The following is a 19,955-nucleotide window of genomic DNA, read 5'->3' as shown; positions in this document are numbered from 1 at the left end:
TGAAACAACAAAGGCATATATATATTATATAAATGTATTCACTTAACAAACACATCCTATTACTTATTTCTTTTCTTCCCTTTTTCAACTACAATTGCCAAACATAAATTACATATTTATTGCTACATTTCGCACTCTCCCGACATCACAACCTTACACCACAAATGCAGATCTTTCTACCACGAGTCGTCATCAAAAATCGTCGACAGCAACATTCCTTGCACAAATTCAGACCTTTTACTCCTCTCTTCCTTATCTTCAGTTGACAGTGGAGGCGACTGAGGCTTTCTGCAACACACAATTCATGTTATTTCATATTATAGACGCGATATACGAGGTTACAAACCACAAAACGTTTAGATAGAAAGAAACATGATACCCTCCTACCAAATTTAAGTAAAGTGCTATCAAAACTTTTGGCGTTATAAGAATACAGTTACGTAGAAAGAAATCTTGTTAATCTACAAGGCCAGCACATATTCATATACCAATCGGCAGAAGTGTTGACAATCATACCTTTCGGATGCTTTTTCACCAGTGCTTTTGGGTACAGCAACTGATTCAGCCGATGGAGTGCTAGCCGAATCATCACCAATTGGCAAGATAAATGATGACAACAAAGGGTCAGGTGCTGCATTTGCAGACTGACCTAAATACGATGAGCCCCCAAATAGAGACTGCAAATTTCCTTCTCTTAGTTCTCTCCTCAACAAAGAAAGTGTTGAAAGGGAACTACCTTTGCGACTTCTTCTCTTTTGTTGCATGTAAGATTCAGTTAAGGATTTCGCAAGCTAACTTTTACATATAAAAGTATGAGAAAGCAAAACAACCCTTTATAATATTAAAAAAAATGTAATCCAAACATGAAAGCTTTTTACAATTGACGTGTGCATACAAACGTCAAGGCTAACACACATATGTGGTGTTCAAGAGTAATAAATAACCTCATTCATATATAAACATCAAGAAAGGATATCTTAAATATGTTCCCATGCTGTAAGGTTATATGTGCTACCATGTCCACCCCCACCCTCACCGCACAAACTGGACACACCTGCAAAACCAACAGTATTTCGACGTGTTAGAGCACCCAACAATCAAAAACACACACACACACACACACACGCCATGTGATCATGATCACACAAATTTCAAACTATGAATCATTAACAGACCCTATCACCTACCATACAAACGATTCCTAAACTTTGATAAGCTGAACTTTGACCCAACGGAAAAATTAGAGCAAACTAGGTCAAAATTAGAGCAAATTCGGGCAAAAGTATAGCAAATTATGGCAAAATTAGGGTAAACCTATAGCAAACTAGGGCAAAATTAGAGTAAAACTAGGGCATAATCAGGGTAAAACTAGAGCAAATTAGGGCGAAATTTGGCTAAAACTATAGCAAGCAAATTAGGGCAAATTTATAGCAAAACTAGGGAAAACCTATAGCAAATTAGGGTAAATTTAGGGCAAAATTAGAGCAAAATTAGAGTAAAACTAAAAAAGAAAAAGAAATACCCCATTTTTGGAAGCAAGATGATGCTCATCATCAATATGACAACACAAACCCACAATATCAAAATAACCAGTGCAAAAGGGGCATGGAAACTCTTCTCTCACATCATCATCCATCTCAACGTCCTCAAACCCCATAAACATATCTGCATCAAATTCAACCAATTTCAATCAATTTAACCCTAAATTGAACCAAGATGGGTTACCTGATGACGATCGCGATTGAACAACGTATTGGTAACGCTTGGATGTAGAAGATAAACGACCAGCCCAAGAATCGGCGTCCATTATTGAGTTGAATCGGAATTAAGATCGGATCGGAGTGAGTTAGGGTTTACGAGTTGAGGGTTAGGAATAGGAATTGATTGATATTATTATTAGAGGAGAGGGAGAGTGTTTTCTGCTTTGCTTTTTGCAGACCAAAAAGGAAGATGGAAGTCAGCCATTACAACATGTTTTATAATTATTTTTATTATTAAAATTTTATTATTATTATTATTATTATTTTTATTATTATTATTATTATTATTATTATTATTATTATTATTATTATTATTATTATTATATTTTTATTATTATTATTATTAAATTTGAACGAAAAAATTCATTTAATCCCAATTGTCTGGATTTGAACGCTGCCCCTCTTAAAGGTTTTGCCTTAATTACACAAGTTGAATGTATGGTACATGGGATTATAGTTTTGATCATTTCCTTCTGAAGATGCGGATTTTGTTCACATTGTTTGTCATGCTGTATTTGGTTGATCAGTTTTTTACCTCTTTTAAATGCTTTAAATGTACATTCTATTTGAAAAAGTAATAAACAAACAAAATAAATTTTATTCAGGTTGTCACAATGAGTTATTAGAAAAAGTAGACTAACATGATACTCTACTCGATAATGAATGTTTAATATGTTTTGAGATGTTAATATGACATTAATCCTTATAAAAGTCGATACATCTGGGGGTGGTGTTTTTTGCGTGGTCCATATAGAATCTGGGCGAGTTAATTAAAGCCTAGAATTTTGCGTGGTGCATATAAAATCTGAGCGAGTTAATTAAAGCCTAGAATACATTACGTGTTATTACCAACAACAACTGTTTGGCCGTTCCTGAAACTGTCCGGACTCAATTTCTACACCGCCCAAACTGAGTATTAACTTCCTTGCCTGTCAGATTGAAAGCGCTACCACCCTCAGACGAAGAAGATGACAACGATCCACTGATCACACTACTAGAGTTGAAATCACGAACAAATGAAGAGGAGGAATATGGGTGTTTGTTTAAATGGGATTGACAACGATCAAATCAAAGGGGTAAAAAGGTTAAGTTCTTATCTCTAACCCTAGCCACTCGATGGATATCAGATTCTTATCTCTACCACACAATTAGTTCAAACTTCGAAATTTTACAACTGTTATACACAACTCTAAAATTGGGTGCAATTGTTTAGGATAAAATTTCTGTAGTCAAGATTCTGAATCCTGTGGGACTATGCTAAGATCATGATATGGTTAGAACATTTCAGGATCGTGAATGTTATTATTACTAATCAATTGTTTATGTTTTTGAGGAATATTATGCAGGAATATTCCTAGGATAACGGCTAATAGATGGCTTGTCCCTGAATTATCAAAGAGTTAGCTTAAGAAAACGTGTGGAAAAAAGTGGGAGCTGCCCAACGATTGATGGCATATTCTCCTCAAGATCCCAGATTTGTTGGAAGTTTAGTTAGGATTTTTTCTGAGTTTATACAATAAATAGACTTGATGTGATCATTTTAGGAACACTTTTTCACACTGAGAACACAATACACTTACTCGCAATCACTGTAATCATCATCGTAACATTTAGCTCGATCCATCAGGTTATACCTTCATAATTTTCTTCACATTAGTATTAGTGGAGTTGTATATTTTCCAGCTTCCGGGGTTTTTTGTGCTGGAGATCAGCTTCTCGAAGAGGATTAAGGGCTTTTTCCCCATGATAAACCCTTTGTGTTTATTACATTCGTTCATATTCAGTGCATTCAAGTTTACAAACAGTTTTCATACACCAAGATCCTGACTGTAACTTTAGGATCTTGAACATAATATTTGTTATTTTCATAAGCATCCTACCTCACCATCTAAATTTTGTTGTAAAATTCACTTTATCAATATTTGACCAAAACAATATGTTACGGGGTAAAAGCCTTTGATCTCTTTGAAAGATGATCTACGACACATAAAAAACCACGGGAGCTGGAAACTACCTAGCTTCGGTTATTAAACACTTGAGAAAAATACAATTGTGAGCTTTCTCGATCGAGAACTACATGTTACAGAGTTGATTGCAAGTATTACGAGTGTGTGTTGTGCGTAAAAAGTTAATCCTAAGTTGACTCGATCAAGTTATTTATAGTACAAAGCTGAAAAATACCCTAACTAGGAGTCCCAGATTTCCAAGATCCTGGGAGGACTGGGTAAGTGACTGTTGTAAGTCTCTCCACTTCTTTTTCCACACATTTACTCAACTTATTCTACGAGATATCTGTAACACCCCGACCGCATAAAACAACAAACCGCGGCGGAAACGTCGGGGAGTCATGTCACAGAACTATTGTTTCACAACACATGGTACATAATGTTTTGTATTATTAAGTTAAATGTTTACATTGTCTTGGAATAAACGGAAACAAACACAAAATAAATTGTCTTTCATGATTTTAAGTCACTAAGGCTCAAGTCCGCCCTAAGTGTAGCATGCTCGACATCAAACATTCACTCCTGAAACATATGTGAAAATAGAAACGTCAGCATAAAAATGCCTGTGAGTAACATAGGTTTTGTGATGAAGATTCATGGCTTTGAATGTTAAAAGAATGTTTAACTAAAAAGTAGCCATGAACCTTTATAAAAATGTTTTCTTTTATAAAATCATATGAAAATCAAATGATTTAAAAGAAATGATGCATGGTTAAGTATTAACCAAATGAAAATGACTTGTATCAAAAGTGTCTTGTCTTGTAGAAAATTGTCATGTCTTGTATAAAAGATGTCGTGTTTTGTGTAAAAGATGTCATGTCATGTCTTGTCTTTGTTCGAAGTGATTTAGATAACGCTACGATATGTAAATTTGTGCGATTAAAACGGTAATATCATTAAATATCACGTTACATATATAACTTGTATGTCGAGCATGAAAATAATGCATAGGTTAACTTGATGAGTTATTTTGTGTTTAAATGCTTTAAAATGATAAAATGTGTAAGTTTAAGAAATACGTGAATTACGATATATGTCGAATATGTCCATATTTATGTAAATATATTACGAAGTGCAAATCGTAGATATATTGAATATAAATGGACATGATAGCAGATATAACATCTTAAGGGTCACCAATAAAATCATTCAAGTCGCGAAAGTCTTAATATAAATATATATATGAACATATATATATATATATATATATATATATATATATATATATAAATATGCTAACATAATCGAAACAAAAACTTTTCAAAAAAAAATTTCAAGGTTATGTGAAAAATTCTAAGTGTTGGAGAAACTTAGATGTTAATAGAATAATTGGTTATTAAATCGTTCCTACATAATTTAGGATGTGTAGACCAATTTGAGGGATTGCGATAATATAAAACGCACCCAAAGGTGAGTGTCACTAACCCCTCTTATACTGTTTTGTATATTGTTTTGGGGGAAGAACACGCCTTAAAAGGATAATTATACGTTTTGTATGCCTTGAATAATCTAAACATATATTTTCATGGAAAATATGATCTTTAAATGATATGATGTGTTTTTATGGAAAACATGGATTTGGAAATGTGAATGATATAAAATTGTTTTCGAGGAAAACAAGATTTTAATTGATATAAAGACGTTTCTACGCAGAACCCAGAAGTGTAGGTGTCTGAGAGCACCGATATTAAATTTATCTTTCTAGTAAGTATATATATACTATTCATTTGAGGAGGTCATTTGGGTGACCCTAATTGTGGGGCACCCTAAGTGTGAGTGTTGTAGCCATTTTTGATCATTAAGTCATGTCTGCGTGGAATTGTTGATAGATCTATCGGGTTGTTAACCCCGTCGTGACCGGTAGCTCTGTGTCATTTAAGCTGCGAATTTATATTCTTATGAGTGTCTAGCTTGATTAAAACCTCACTGTTATTATATAGCTCGTAATGTCTTGCAAACTTACGAAACTGAACGATAAGATTTAAATTTAATACATAAACCTTGGGCAAATGATCTTATTGGAGACTTTTCTATAAAACCGCTTATGATGATTAATCCCTCAGATTTTATAATGGAAATAAAATTACTTTCTTAATTCTATATGGATGTTTTGTTTCCACTAAAATTCTATTGTAAGAAAGTTTTTCCTTAAATAAATTGTTACGAATTAGAATATGTGAACTCACATTCCATTGTGTTGACACTTGGTTTTTACATGTTCTTCAGGTACATGAGTTCGTCTTCGGGAATTATGGCATGTCTTGTGGCAGTTGATGCAGTAGTTATTAAATAATGTTTTAGACAGACTTGTAAAACTAAATTGGGACCATGTGTACTAAGATCCAAAAGGATCAGACAACTATGTGGTGGTTGTGGTTATGTTAAAACATTGAACTTTAAAATTTATGTTTTAACTATGTGATATGTCCTAAAATATTATTGCGTCGTCCGCTAAGATATTTTTGGGTCCCAACCTCCATAACCGCCACGTTTGTATTTCCGCTATGACGTTTTTGAGGTGTGACAGAAGTTGCCCAGAAAACCTTTAGTGAAAATTTTGACCAAGGTGTAACCCTTGTGCAAAATTTCGGACTTTCAAAAACTTTTTCTTTGAAAGCAACTCGATAACTGATGCTTAAATGTAATCCGTTTAATGCAACATACACACCAGGACGAGGACACAAGCTACACGTACCCTAAATACCCTTTACTTAACTTAGAAATTAGCTTCGGAGGGTTAGGGATGGCAAAAACAAGCTTATTCGACCATAGGGACTATTTGTGACAAACTGCAAAATATGCCGATTCGCATAGCGACGAACACTCCGGAACAAGATCATAAGCTAAACATACCCTAAATACCCTTAACATAGCTTCGAAATAAGTTTTGAGGGGTTCGGTTTGCGAAAATACGCTTATTTGATCATAGCGACTAAAAGCGTCAAAATTATGAAAGTTTGCATTTACGTGCATATCTCGCGTTCTGACCATATTCGGACATCCAAATATTTTTGTAATCATTAAAATATTTCATTTTAATGATGGGAATACAAAAATACCATTCGTTTCGCAATTTGGATCGTTTTCGCGTTCGTTCGAGTTTCCATCGTAATTAAGCGCAAAACGCGACCGTACGACTGAACGAACCGACATCCACAACATTTCCGGACATATTTGAAGTCCCTGAAGCTTTAACATCCTTATTAAGTCTGAATCTTGGCTTAACAGGGGTCAAAAGCGTCAAAAACATGCTCTAAAACGTGCAGGGACCATTTCTGTCATTTTTGAAACTTCATTTCAGCAACAGCAGCTGGTTTTGTTGATTTTTTTATTGTTTTTCATCCTTGGTCACCAAGTTAAGTGATTTCCAAGCCCTCCAATCAGAGTTCTACACTTGTTTTGATCTTGTAATTCCTTGGAGAACACACATACCACATGGCATGATCTTATGGCATTCCAACAACTATAAATAGCAAGCCATTTTTCCTCATTCATTGCTCATTTGCTTTCTTCTTCTCTCATCACTCTAAGTAGAGGCTACCATCTCTTGGATGCCTCTTACCTGAGTTTCTAGTCTTCTTTTCCAGCCTTAGAGCATTATGTAAGTGTTCTTTCATGGCTAGTTCATTCATTTCAGCAATAACAAGCTGAGAGTCAAACAGTTTGACTACCGTTTGACTTTCGGTTTTGACCATGAATTGGTCAAGTCAAAGTTCAATCGAAATTTTCAATGTGATCGTAATCATGATGGTTATAATCCCTTGCGATTATACCTACTGATTACCACGTTGACCAGTCTAAGTGACGAGTCAAAGTTTCGGTCAAAATGCACGATTATGTGCATTTTACGACGAAACTATTTTCGGGTTAAACATGTTTTAACATGTTTAACTCGTCATTTCTAGTTTAGTGCTTGTTTAAGGTCGTAAGTCAAGCGGTCTTAACAACCGCTTAGACTTTTGAACCAGACCTGTTTAGTCGATCATTAGGATCCGACCAAACATATTTTGTGACCATAGTTGTATAGGAAATAACCTTCCGATGTTATACCTTATGGTCACTTCGTTTAATTAGTTGTATGATAGGTAGTTTATATGCCTTAGGAAAATGACCAAAATGCCCTTTTTGCACATAAATTTAATTTAAGCATATGTAACACAAATTTTGACATTTAAACTGATTATGCAACATTGTTAAACATGTTAGGGCATATAATACTTATCATAGGGCTAGTTAGACCATCCTAACGCGCATTTCCGCAAATGACATATTAAAGTGGCGTAAACTGCCTTAACGGGTCATAACGGGTCAAAAGCACTTAGGATAGGTTTCAAATCAGAATGTAGGCTTTGTTAAACAATTTCATATGAGTTCCAACACTCATTTGGTTTACAATACCTCATTCTATATGATTCCTCGATTTATGTCCCGTTACACTAACATAGTATCCGATACACTAGGAACAACATCAACACTTGAACTCTTGGTCCTTTGAGCTTTGTTATATCATTTGAACAAGACCTATACGCAATCCCAAGTGAGTACATAGTTCCACTCTTTTATCATTTTAAAAAGTTTTGGGGTGATTCATATGTGTAACCAATTTGTTTTCCAATGTATGACATATATGTGTTTACTAAAGTGCTTTTATGTGTATTATTCCAATTATGCAAACACGATGATTATCCAAATACTTAAAAGATCTACCTATCTTCATAGTTAGATTCTTATAGAATATTTGAAGTAGAGTCTTAGATCTTCCTATTTTAATAGTGAGATTTTTAAGAAGTACTTTACAATATAATGGTTATGGTTTATGTGTAAATTGTTGATGATTTAGATAACGAAACAGATAACGAAATGTAGGTCCCTTGGAGGTTGAGGTTAAACCTTATCCTTGTTATGTTTAACACTCTAGCAAGTGCGGAATCCAAGCTAGAATGCAAACCGATAGTTTATATGAAAGCACAAGCAACAAAGAGAAAGAGTAGACACGCAAGATATCAAAGTTTCTCTTGTATTTCAGTGGACACGGTTACAGCCCTTGACCAAACTGAAAATGCCCTCTACAAGACTTGGTTCACTCACATACACTATCAAAGGACTTTCGGATGTCTAACTGTGAAGTGAAACCATACATGGTATATATATACCCATAACAGATTGCATGCTCGAAGGATAAGATAGTCTGGTCGAAGGATCATCTATCGAACAGAAACCTACCGAAGGATCCATACATACCTCGAAGGATGAGGTCCATCTGTATCCATCGAAGGTTGTCTTTCGAGATCTTTCGAGGTCATCGAAGGATATAAACCATCCTTCGATGACATCCTTCGAAGCAATCAACCTTACAAACATAGTGTTGACTGTTTGGCCAAGTCAAACCAGGAGGATGGTTGACTTGGTCAAACTGTATTCAAACACATATACAACACAACAAAAGACGTAAACACGACAGACAAAAGACATCGTTTTATAACATTACAAAATACAGACACAAGTGCACCAACAAACTCCCCCTTGGCTGTAGCTTTGTCTCGATCTTCGTGCCTTTAAGTCTCGGACGTCCTTTCAACTGTCAAATGATGTGATGACCATGCACTTCCCGCATTAACCAGGAGATTGAAGCAGTACAAGGCCATCTTCTGAAACTTCATTGCCTGTTCACGATCTCTAACCAGGTAGTTGATCTCGTGATCCTTAAGAATAATAATATCCGACCTGGACATGTTAGTAATCCACATCGGATCTATTATTCGAAAGTTCTCTTGACTATCTCGGAATAAGATCACGGCTTCACCAGTATCCGCATCATAGACCCAGCAACGAAAGTTTCCTAGAAAGTCAGTCTTCATTTTCAGCAAAGGTATCTTCTTCATCACTTTTGGAGGATCATAAACCAAACGATAGCGAGCAGTGTTTGTTTCTGGATCAAGTGTAAATCTGATCTGCTCGTATCGAGGAAACTGCGGCTTGTATAGAGGATCCTTCCAACCCCTTCTTCTTTCCAACCTGATTTTCTTTGCAAACAGATCCACCATCTTTTCTTCGACTCGATTGATAACATCTAGTTGAGCTAACACTGCAACATCATAGTATGGAAGTGACAGAATGCTTAGAAGAGTCCTAAAATACTGAAGACCACTTTCTCGTTTCACGACCATGCAGTGAAGTTCCTTAACGAACATCCAACTAATGATACGACCCCGAGCCTGATTCTTTTCCAGACTCATGTAATTAACCTGATCCAACGGAGCGAGCGGAGGAGGATTCCTAGCTAGGAAATCCGCTCGCCATTCATTCACTGTCTTCTCACGGTTTTCTTGAGCTGTCGGAGAATCTGAAGAAAGATTGGCAAATTCTGCTGTCTTTTCTGCCACATACTCATCATTAAGAGCATTAACCTCCGTATTATCTTGCCCAACATAGACAGGACGTTCAGGATCCGAACCGATGAAGATTTCATCAATTGCAGAGAAATCGGTTTGGTCCTGAACCAACGGAGTAGCATCAATCATGCTTACATCAACTTCATCCAATTCTGTCAGAGCCAGTACCTGTTCATCAGACATTTCGGTAACATGTTCTCCCTCTTCTAACAGTTCACCCGTGACTGGATGATACTGAAGAACACCTGAGGATTCAGGGAGATCTGCAAACGTTTCTGGTTCCAGACTAACATGCTCATGCCCTGTCGAAGTTTCTAGCGTTTCTGTCTGCTCAGATGGGCCAGTGGTAGCTGTGGAAGGAGCAGTAGGAGCATCTTGAGATGTACCAGACCCACCTGCAGCCCCGGATGCAGTTGCACCGGAACCTGAGGCAGCTGGTTGATCCGGATTTGCTGCATCATCATCCTTGTCATCCTCACGCCTTGAGGGTACAATGCCTAATGCATTGCATCTTTCATTCCACAGCGTACCCACTTTCTGATTAATCTTCTTGAAGTTTGCGTACACAGGCTTGAAGCCTTCTATTAATCGATCATCGCGATTTTTATATCGCTCTGAAAGCTCTTCATGCTTCTGCCTTAGTGCTTTTGCCTCATTCTCCAACACAGTACTATGCCTTTTCATTATCTCGACCTCCCTATCACGAGCCCTGTTGGCTTCTTTTAACCTTTCGATCTCTATAGCTTGTGCATTTATCTTAAGATTCTGGGCATCAACAATTGAGACTAACTTGTTGTGTGCCTCCACATCCCGTGTTCGTTGCACACGATACTCTTCAATCGTTCTTGTATGCCGACCGACTATAGAACCCAATTCACTGACTTGTTCAATCAGGAGCTGAATCTTTTCAGCTTCAGATAAAACAGACAAAGTCTCTACCAGAGTCGGTCGCGAAGGCTCAGGTCCTGAGGAGCCAGACTGACCAGCCTGACCAGAAGCACCTGTGGGACCAGTAATAACAAGAGGAGGTCGGACATGTGTACCTGAGGCGGGAGTTGCAGGCGGCTGTTGATCAACAGACACCGTGCGCGTCCCAGAAGACCTCTGAGGAGAAGACATCAGGTCCAGCGTCTCTGATGCAGTCAGTTGATCACTAACAGGAGGCAGCTGTTGCTCTGGAGCAGTTGAAAGCTGAATAGAAACAGGAATAGAGGAATCACCAGCCTTTTTCTTTGACGCACGAGTACCCTGTCTTTTTGCTTTCCTCTTTCTAATAAAACCCGGAGCAGCAGGGATATAATCCTCATCTTTGTCAGATTCTCCAGTTCTAACCGTCTTCTCTATTCGTTCAAAACGGAGATTCCCGCAATTATCATAGACCTTACGCATTCCAGGAGGAGGAGGATTATCATCCTCAGAAGACGACCCATCGTCACCAGAACCGCCTTCATCTTCAGAAGATGAACTACTGTCATCCACTAGTTTCCTAGGCTCATCTACCTTTCCTTTACCCTTGTCAGTTGCAACATCACCTGACTGAGTAGCAGGACCACCATCTCCACCTGCACTACCGCCTGTCTCACCAACTACAGTACCACCATCACCACCTGCACTAACACGAGCATCAGGATCGACAAACACTCCCTGAACCTCTTCTGCAGCAACATTCACATCGACTTCAACATGTGCTGCTGCACTAGAACTGCCAGCAGACTTCCTGCTCGATGCTTTAATACCATGCTTAGCCCCAAGCTGCGTGTTAGCCAAAGCGATTAACCTTGGCTCTTCATCATCAGAATCACTCGCAGCTCTACGCCATTTGTTGTTCTGCGGTGCCTCGTAGTTCGGAACATCGAGATGACCAATAAGCTTTCTAATTGGATCCGATTCCGTATAGGCGGACATGGACTTGAAGATCAGTAGAGTACGCTCATTCATCGGATTGACAGGTAGAACATCTGCTTCAGCTTTAGGAAGATCAGGAATCTGATCATCAATCATCATCTGCAGAAATCTAGGATACAACCAAAACTTGGTAGATGTTCGTTGAGTAGCTGACGGGAGTGGCCTTCGAGCATTTTCCTTCAGATTGTCGAAAATATAACGAGATATGTTGAACGGCTTATTCAGAATCAAAGCCGTAAACAATCCCGTTAAATCAATCGGCGACAGATCATATCCAGATCTTTTGTTGCTCAGGCAGTGAATAAGGATATGCAACAAGAGCTTGTATCGAAGCGGCATAAACTTCTTGTTGATCTGATTTGCAAGAACGTTGTCGCTGTACCGTAGCCTCATCAGTAATCCCCGCTGACATTGTAAATCAATAGAAGTAGAATCTTCTGGTTGATCGCCTAGTTGCAAGCATGCTCTGATGGTGTTCTCTGTAATCACCACGGGTCTCCCAGCAACTGATCCATTAATCACTTCCTTGTTCTCCACTGTTTCAACCACAGCCGAATTCCAGAACTCCTTGATATGAGATTGATAAGCAGTATGTTGTGTAGTGATTGCATAGTTGATACGAGCGCGATGAAGATACTCCATAATTCCCGTGAATTCCGGACTGATTTTGCCCTCCGGTTGAAGATACGCTGCCATGTTATGTCTAGGTTCAGACATAGATTCAACCTCAGATTTCTCCTTCTTTGTTGGCTTTGCCCGTTCCTTTCTCACTTTCGGTGCCATTTCTGTACATCAAAACATTGACACATAATGAGAAAAGTCAAACAGTCAACAAGGATTTCACACTTTAGAAAAATTTCAATTTCTTGAAAAATTTCTAAGTGTTGAACCCTCGAAAGATGTCATTTAGCCATCGAAGGATTGAAACATGGCTCGAAGGATGACTGACTGTTCGAAGGATGTTACTTTCCTCGAAGGATGAAATTCCTTATCGAAGGATCATCTTTTGAAGAATCAAGAATTTGAAAGATGTCTTGATCACTCGAAAGGTCTGATCAATCGAAGGATGAATCCTTCAAGAAATCTAACATCTTTCGATTTCCAATTCGAAAGATATTTTACATCTCATCTTTCGAGGTTATGAGTCATCATCTTTCGTTTTGTTTTCCGGCAACACAGATCATCGGAAAATTTTCCGGCGGTCATTTTTAAGTGTGTTTCCGGTGAAAGTTTTAAGTGGGTTTCAAGTGTGATTCATACCAGATAAAAACTACACTAAACACCATTTAAAAACATCAACTATTTAGACCAAACCGAACACTAATCCAACCCGGATAATAACCACAACCCAAAACCCCAAACAAACTCTGTTTAATCCAACCCACAATCCTTGACAACAAGATTCAACCAAAACCTGTTATGAACATTATACTTATCAAAACAAAACTTATCATTAACATGTTTATAACATTTGCACATTACATCCATCACATGTCATTCATCTTTTTCAAAAGTTCAAGAACAAGGAAAAATTAGAAATACATGATCAAAGAGGATTATCCTAAGACAATGTTGTTTATAAACTGTATTAGGGATATCCTACCAAGAGTGTCGTTATAAAACAGATAGTCTAAGCTTTGTTTTGATTTTGACAGAGTTTCGGAATGATCAGAGGTTTTTGAGTGATGAAGTTTGAAACTGTTATGTTGTTGTGAAGAAGATGACACCTTTATATAGTCTGACCTCGAAAGTCGAACCATCACGAAGGATCCATGACCTTTTGAAAGATGTAAAGGTGATTCGAAAGATCAACTTTGGGTCGAAGGATCCCTATCTGGATCGAAAGATACCAGATATTTGAAAGATCTGGATCGAAGGATACCAGATATTTGTTGTTATCCTTCGAAAGATATCTTTCAACCTTATCCATCTTTCAACAAGATCTGATCAGCTCGAAAGATCAATTTGGTCAAATCCTTCGTTGACCAATTCATCTTTCGACTGAGATGATTGACTTTCATTGACTTTCATTGACCATCTGATCTTTCGAGGGCCATAGCTTCCTCGAAGGATCAGATTTCCACCAACACTTTGGATTTTTGGGAATTTTCAATTTAAACCCTTCAAATTTTAGAGGTTTTCAGAAATGACCATTTTGAAAAGTTGTCCGTTATGAAGTTCTGCAAAGGTTAGTTTTGTGAAGTATCTCGGCTTGTCAGGTATCGGATCGAGCACCAACATCAGTTAATCAAAAATAATATTAAATTGAAAATCTTTTTGTATTTTTAGGTTTGATAAAATAAAAGACGACAATTTTAATATCCTTTGAATGTTATCAAACGACATCACCGCTAATGTCGTGCTGATATGCACCAAACGACAAAATTGTTTAAAATAAGACAGTAAAACTAAGCAGTAAATAAATATGTAAAAACACACAATATTTTTGCGAGTTTCTGGCGAAGAGAATCATATCAGCTTGCGGTCTTTTGTCAAAACACATTTCCTTTTAAAATTCTTTTACAGGAGTGGATAAGTATTCTACCACAATTACCGATATTGTTATCCACTTAAACTCAGCGATCAAGTGTAATCATAATACAATGAGATACATTTAAGGTATGATTTATACTTACCGACCGGTGTTCATCCAATCACGACACATTCCCGTATCAAGGTATGCACGAGAGTTCATCTTACTGGGGAGTATACCATTTATCATCCGTTTTTAACGTATATAACATGTGAACAAGTCACTTATTTGAATTGAAAACAAGCCCTATGTGATAGAATCACTTATTGATGAGGAACTTGATTTTCGATGCATGAGGGCACAGGAGCAAGTCCGTGAACAGGTCAGTATGTGACACTCTAGGTTTTTCCGAACGATCACCTGTAATATTTTGTGTGTATATAAATATTATTAAATGGAAACGTGATTTTTTTTACATGATATGTGTGATATGTATGTAATATATATATATATATGTATGAGAGTCGAGACCACGACTCGCAACCACCCGGTTGCGAGTGGGCCGCTTGGTCTCGAGTGGGCCTTTGGGCCGTAACCGGTTTGGGCCGAAACCCTTAGCATATGTTGGAACCTTGTATATAAACCCAACCTCCCCCTCATTCTTCATTCTTTAGTTACCACACTTCTCCTATTCTTTCTCAACTAGAAAACCCCAAAACAACATTCCATCTCTTCCAAATCACGGTTCAAGCAAGGATCTCGGACAAGAACTCGGTCAAGATCATCACTCGGACACTCCATCTTCTCGGTTCCTTTCTCCTTGTTTTCGGCTCATTCTTCTTCCTCACAACCGGTTAGTGTTGTTGTTATGTGCATGAGATTTATGTATGTTTATGAAACTAGGAATGCTTGATTAGTAGCATTATGCATGATTTTAGGATGATTGTGAAGTTTGACTATGTGTAAACTTTTATGTGTAAAATACTTGTAACATGTTCAAAATGACTAGTTGCATGTTCAAACTAAATGGTAGATAATTTGGAGATGAATATGGATTCTTATGACCAAACATGTTCTTGTATGGAAAATGTTATTTAAAGAGGATGAACCTAGGATGGTGTATAGTTCATGAACTAGTTGGTGTGTGTTTCCTTGTTCTTGCATATTGATCTTGTTAAAAATATGTGTGATTTTGGTTCATAAATGTATGGTATGTTTGAATATGAAAACCCTAGAATGATGAACTTGTGATGAACTAGTTGAATATGACTTGAAGATGTAAAAATGGCAAAGTTTGATCTAAGTTTACTAATATTCAGATTAGGCAAAGTGTTAGTAGAAACCTTATTGGTTGTTTCCTAATCTGGGTCTGAATTCTTGGTACAAATTGGACTGATGGTTCTGCATCATCACGTGTGCATGAAAGTGACAGCTTCCGACTCGCAACCACGGCTTTACGACTCGAGACCACGCCGTTGCGACTCGCAACCAAAACGTGACAACTCGAAACCACACGATTGCGACTCGAGACTACGACGGTTGCGACTCGCAACCACAACGTGACAACTCGAGACCACGATTGAGACTCGCAACCATAACGTGACAAGCCGAGACCACCTGGTTGCGACTCGAGACCAGCTGGTTGCGACTGGGCTGTCCACTTTGGTTATTGGGCCATTATGTGTTATGGGCTATCTGTTGACTGGGTTATGTGTTGCTGTTGACTGCTTAAATGTTTAGGCCGGCCCAAGAACCCCATGGCTGTTTACTTGTATGCATGTTACGTACCTGTATGTGTTTTACGTGAATGCTTGTACACCGAATCTGACCTATACCGGTAACCATGTTAGGACGTGGTGACCAGCGTGTTTGACCAAGTAACCAAAACCTACCGAGCAACCCAAGGTGAGTTCACAACTTAAAAGCATACGTCCCGGTGGTTTGGGACACGAGACTAAAACACCCCTATCCCCTTGAAAAGGGGATACCATTTACATACCTTCGCTAGTTATTGGGAACAAAACTTACTTTTTCTTCCCTGGTATTGGGAAAACCTTTTGGTTAATTACTGTTTATACGGATTGCAACTAACGGCACTAAACGAAACTCTATCACTCAAGTCCCTACTACAAATACCGATTAGTCGCCGGGGTCAGGCGAACGGGTTATTAGTTGATAGCGCTATTTAGGTGTTTACCAGCCTCACACCGTGCCCTGGTTTGGGATCGGTCGTGAACTAATGTACTCAGGCATCCGTCAATGATGATAGAACATTGATATCGGGGCATTCTGCGGAAACGCAACGGTTACCTAGTGTTCGGTATTGGAAAAACAGTTTAGTCGCTAACTTTTGGGGTAGCTCCCCATGGCATGTATAAACGGATAAATTAACCGGTGAAACAAGTTTTTGGTAATTAAAACTGGACAACTAGTGAACTCACTCAGCATTATTGTTGACCCCTTACTGCATGCTTTGCAGGTAACCCGTGACGAAGGAGCTTGCTGCTTGGGAACGTGTAGTGTCTGTTCACCCTTGTGATGGGTGATACCTTATTTTGAATTATGAACTTTGTTTAAACTGCTTTACTTATGCTTCCGCTACTTATTAACTGTTTGAACTTAAAACCTTAAACTCTGAACTTGATATTTGCTAATCTTATGGTTAGTAAGTATTACTTTTGTTATCAACTTAATTATTCAGTATAATTGGTGGCTGGATCCTGGTCAGTCACGCCCTCGAAGCGGGTGTTACCCGCAGGTGGATTTTGGGGGTGTGACAGATTGGTATCAGAGCCATTGGTTATAGTGAACTTGGTTTTAAAAAAGGGAAAAATCTTTTTGGAGAAAACCAGACTATAACCCGTGACTCGTAACGACACTACACTCCAAGTGCAAGGCTCGACACATTTAACCTCATAGCTCGGACCAGTGTTTACCTGTTTGCTTATGTTTCCTGATTGCTATACGTACTAGTATGCCTAAATCAGATAGATACACCTCTCTCTTCTATCTCATTCTCGCTACACTACGACATCACACTCATATTGTGTTTTCTGGTTATGAAGACAATGAGTGGACGCGGAAGGGGAAACATCAACATGACTCAGGCTCAGTTCACTAACCTACTCAACACAGTGGCTGCAGCTTTCGCAGCTCACCCTATAGGTAAGCTCGTTGTTTTAGGATGTTTAGATCCTACCGCCACATCGTCTTTCGCCTCTAAACCTATACGTTTCGCTTCTCACCCTATAGGTCAGCATGCACCTGCGCAACCACCAGTGTGTACTTTCAAAACTTTCATGGATTGCAAGCCTCTCCCTTTCAACGGCACTGAGGGTGCCATAGGTCTTCTGCATTGGATTGAGAAAATTGAAGCTGTTTTTGCTGTTTGCGAGTGTCCCCCTGCAAATTGGGTGAAATTTGCTACTGCTACGCTTGAAGGAAGCGCGCTTTCTTGGTGGAAGGCGCAGATTCAGATGTTTGGATTGGAAACTGCAAATGCTACTGCATGGGAGGATTTCAAGGATATGATTAAGGATGAATACTGTCACCGGGATGACATCCACAAGCTTGAGAATGAGTACTATGAGCTCAAGATGGTTGGGTCGGAAATTGAAACTTACACCAAGCTGTCTAATGACTATGCTGCTCTTTGCCCAAACATGTCTCGACCTATGTATCGAAGAATCGAACTGTACATCAAGGGTTTGGCTCCAGAAATTCGAAGCCATGTAACTTCAGCCAACCACACTACCATTCAGCCGATCGTTCGACTTGCTCACAAACTTACTGATCAGGCCGTAGAAGAGGGCAGATTGCCCAAAAGGATCAGTGCTACTGTCGGAACTTCTAGTGACAACAAGCGTAAGTGGGAAGGAAGTCAGGGCAAGGATGCTAACCCCACTCAGGCCCCAGCACAGCAAAGGAAAACTGAAAACAACAAAGGCACTCAGCAACAGGGTGGCTACCGGGGGAGCTACCCTAAGTGCAACAAGTGTAACAGACACCACAATGGGGCATGTAACAAGGGCCAGTGTCAGCGATGCCACAAGATGGGGCACGAAGCCAAGGATTGTAGGAGTCAGTTCCCAGCAAGACAGAATCAGCAACAACCTCAACAGCAACAGCAGCAGGGAAACGACCGAGCATGTTTTAAATGTGGGGCAACAGGGCACTTTAAGAAGGACTGCCCTGAACTGAATCAGAACCGCAACAATAATCAGGGAGCTGGGAACAACAATCAAAACAACAATGCTGGGAATGGTGCTAGAGGAAGGGCTTTCGTGATTGGAGCTGGTGAAGCAAGGAATGACCCCAATGTCGTGGCGGGTAAGTTCCTACTTGATGATCGTTATGTTTCTGTGTTATTTGATTCCGGTGCCGATGCTAGTTATGTGTCCCTACGTATTAGTAAGAAGCTTAAGCGTCCGCTTTCGTTACTAAGTTCTCCTCATATCGTCGAGTTAGCTAATGGTAGAAACATCGAGGCCTCGCATGTCATCAAAGGCTGCAAACTAGAGTTGTCTGGTCAGACATTCAGTATCGACCTTTTCCCTGTTACTCTTGGAAGCTTCGACGTCGTTATTGGTATGGATTGGTTATCCAAGCATCGCGCTGAGATCCTCTGTCAAGAGAAAGCAGTTCGTATTCCTCGCCGTTCTGGCAAACCCCTCATTGTACAAGGTGGTAAAGGTGGAGAAATCTCCGGCGTTATCTCGTTCTTGAAAGCCCAGAAGTGTTTACGAAAAGGGCACACCGCTATCCTAGCACTTGTCACCAACACGCAGGAAAAGGAAAAGAGGATTGAAGACTTTCCAGTAGTGTGTGACTACCCTGAGGTATTTCCTGAGGAATTACCTGGACTCCCTCCCCACCGTCAGGTCGAATTCCAAATCGAGCTAGCTCCCGGAGCAGCGCCTATAGCTCGTGCGCCTTATCGACTAGCCCCCGCAGAATTGAAGGAACTCTCTACTCAACTACAGGAACTATTGGAGAAAGGGTTTATTCGCCCTAGTTCATCACCCTGGGGAGCACCGGTACTCTTTGTTAAGAAGAAGGATGGCACGTTCCGAATGTGCATCGACTATCGTGAGCTGAACAAGGTTACCATCAAGAATCGTTACCCTCTCCCTCGAATCGACGACCTATTCGATCAATTGCAAGGATCAAGCTACTATTCTAAGATTGACCTGCGATCAGGCTACCATCAGTTAAGGGTCCGTAATGAAGACATCTCCAAAACTGCATTCAGAACTCGTTATGGTCATTATGAATTCCTCGTTATGCCCTTTGGAATGACCAACGCGCCTGCGGTATTCATGGATCTCATGAACAGAGTGTGCAAACCCTATCTCGACAAGTTTGTGATTGTGTTTATAGACGACATCTTGATCTACTCGAAAAGTCAGGAAGAGCATGA

At 39.1% G+C, this 19,955-nt stretch overlaps 1 protein-coding gene across 1 annotated transcript; it reads right to left on the bottom strand.

Moving 5' to 3' along the window:
* Positions 1-1,957, bottom strand: LOC110869145 (protein DEHYDRATION-INDUCED 19 homolog 3). The gene is made up of 5 exons (XM_022118440.2): positions 1,726-1,957; positions 1,523-1,665; positions 977-1,054; positions 517-764; positions 1-288 (listed from the first exon to the last, which is right to left on the bottom strand). The coding sequence occupies exons 1-5, from the start codon at positions 1,805-1,807 to the stop codon at positions 177-179; spliced, it is 663 nt and encodes a 220-aa protein (XP_021974132.1). The 5' UTR covers positions 1,808-1,957; the 3' UTR covers positions 1-176.
* Between the last annotated feature and the right edge of the window lie 17,998 nt (positions 1,958-19,955).

Source organism: Helianthus annuus, chromosome 11, assembly GCF_002127325.2.
Source record: "Helianthus annuus cultivar XRQ/B chromosome 11, HanXRQr2.0-SUNRISE, whole genome shotgun sequence".
Classification (NCBI taxonomy): Eukaryota; Viridiplantae; Streptophyta; class Magnoliopsida; order Asterales; family Asteraceae; genus Helianthus; species Helianthus annuus.
This window is presented reverse-complemented; position numbering and strand designations above follow the sequence as displayed.

What these genes read in the sequence shown, in the direction of transcription:
- LOC110869145 (XM_022118440.2), bottom strand. Translation starts at nt 1,807, where the DNA reads ATGGACGCCGATTCTTGGGCTGGTCGTTTATCTTCTACATCCAAGCGT. An exon ending in TCAATCGCGATCGTCATCAG is followed by an intron (nt 1,666 to 1,725) that starts GTAACCCATCTT and finishes AATTTGATGCAG; the next exon opens with ATATGTTTATGGGGTTTGAG. An exon ending in ATCTTGCTTCCAAAAATGGG is followed by an intron (nt 1,055 to 1,522) that starts GTATTTCTTTTT and finishes TTGGTTTTGCAG; the next exon opens with GTGTGTCCAGTTTGTGCGGT.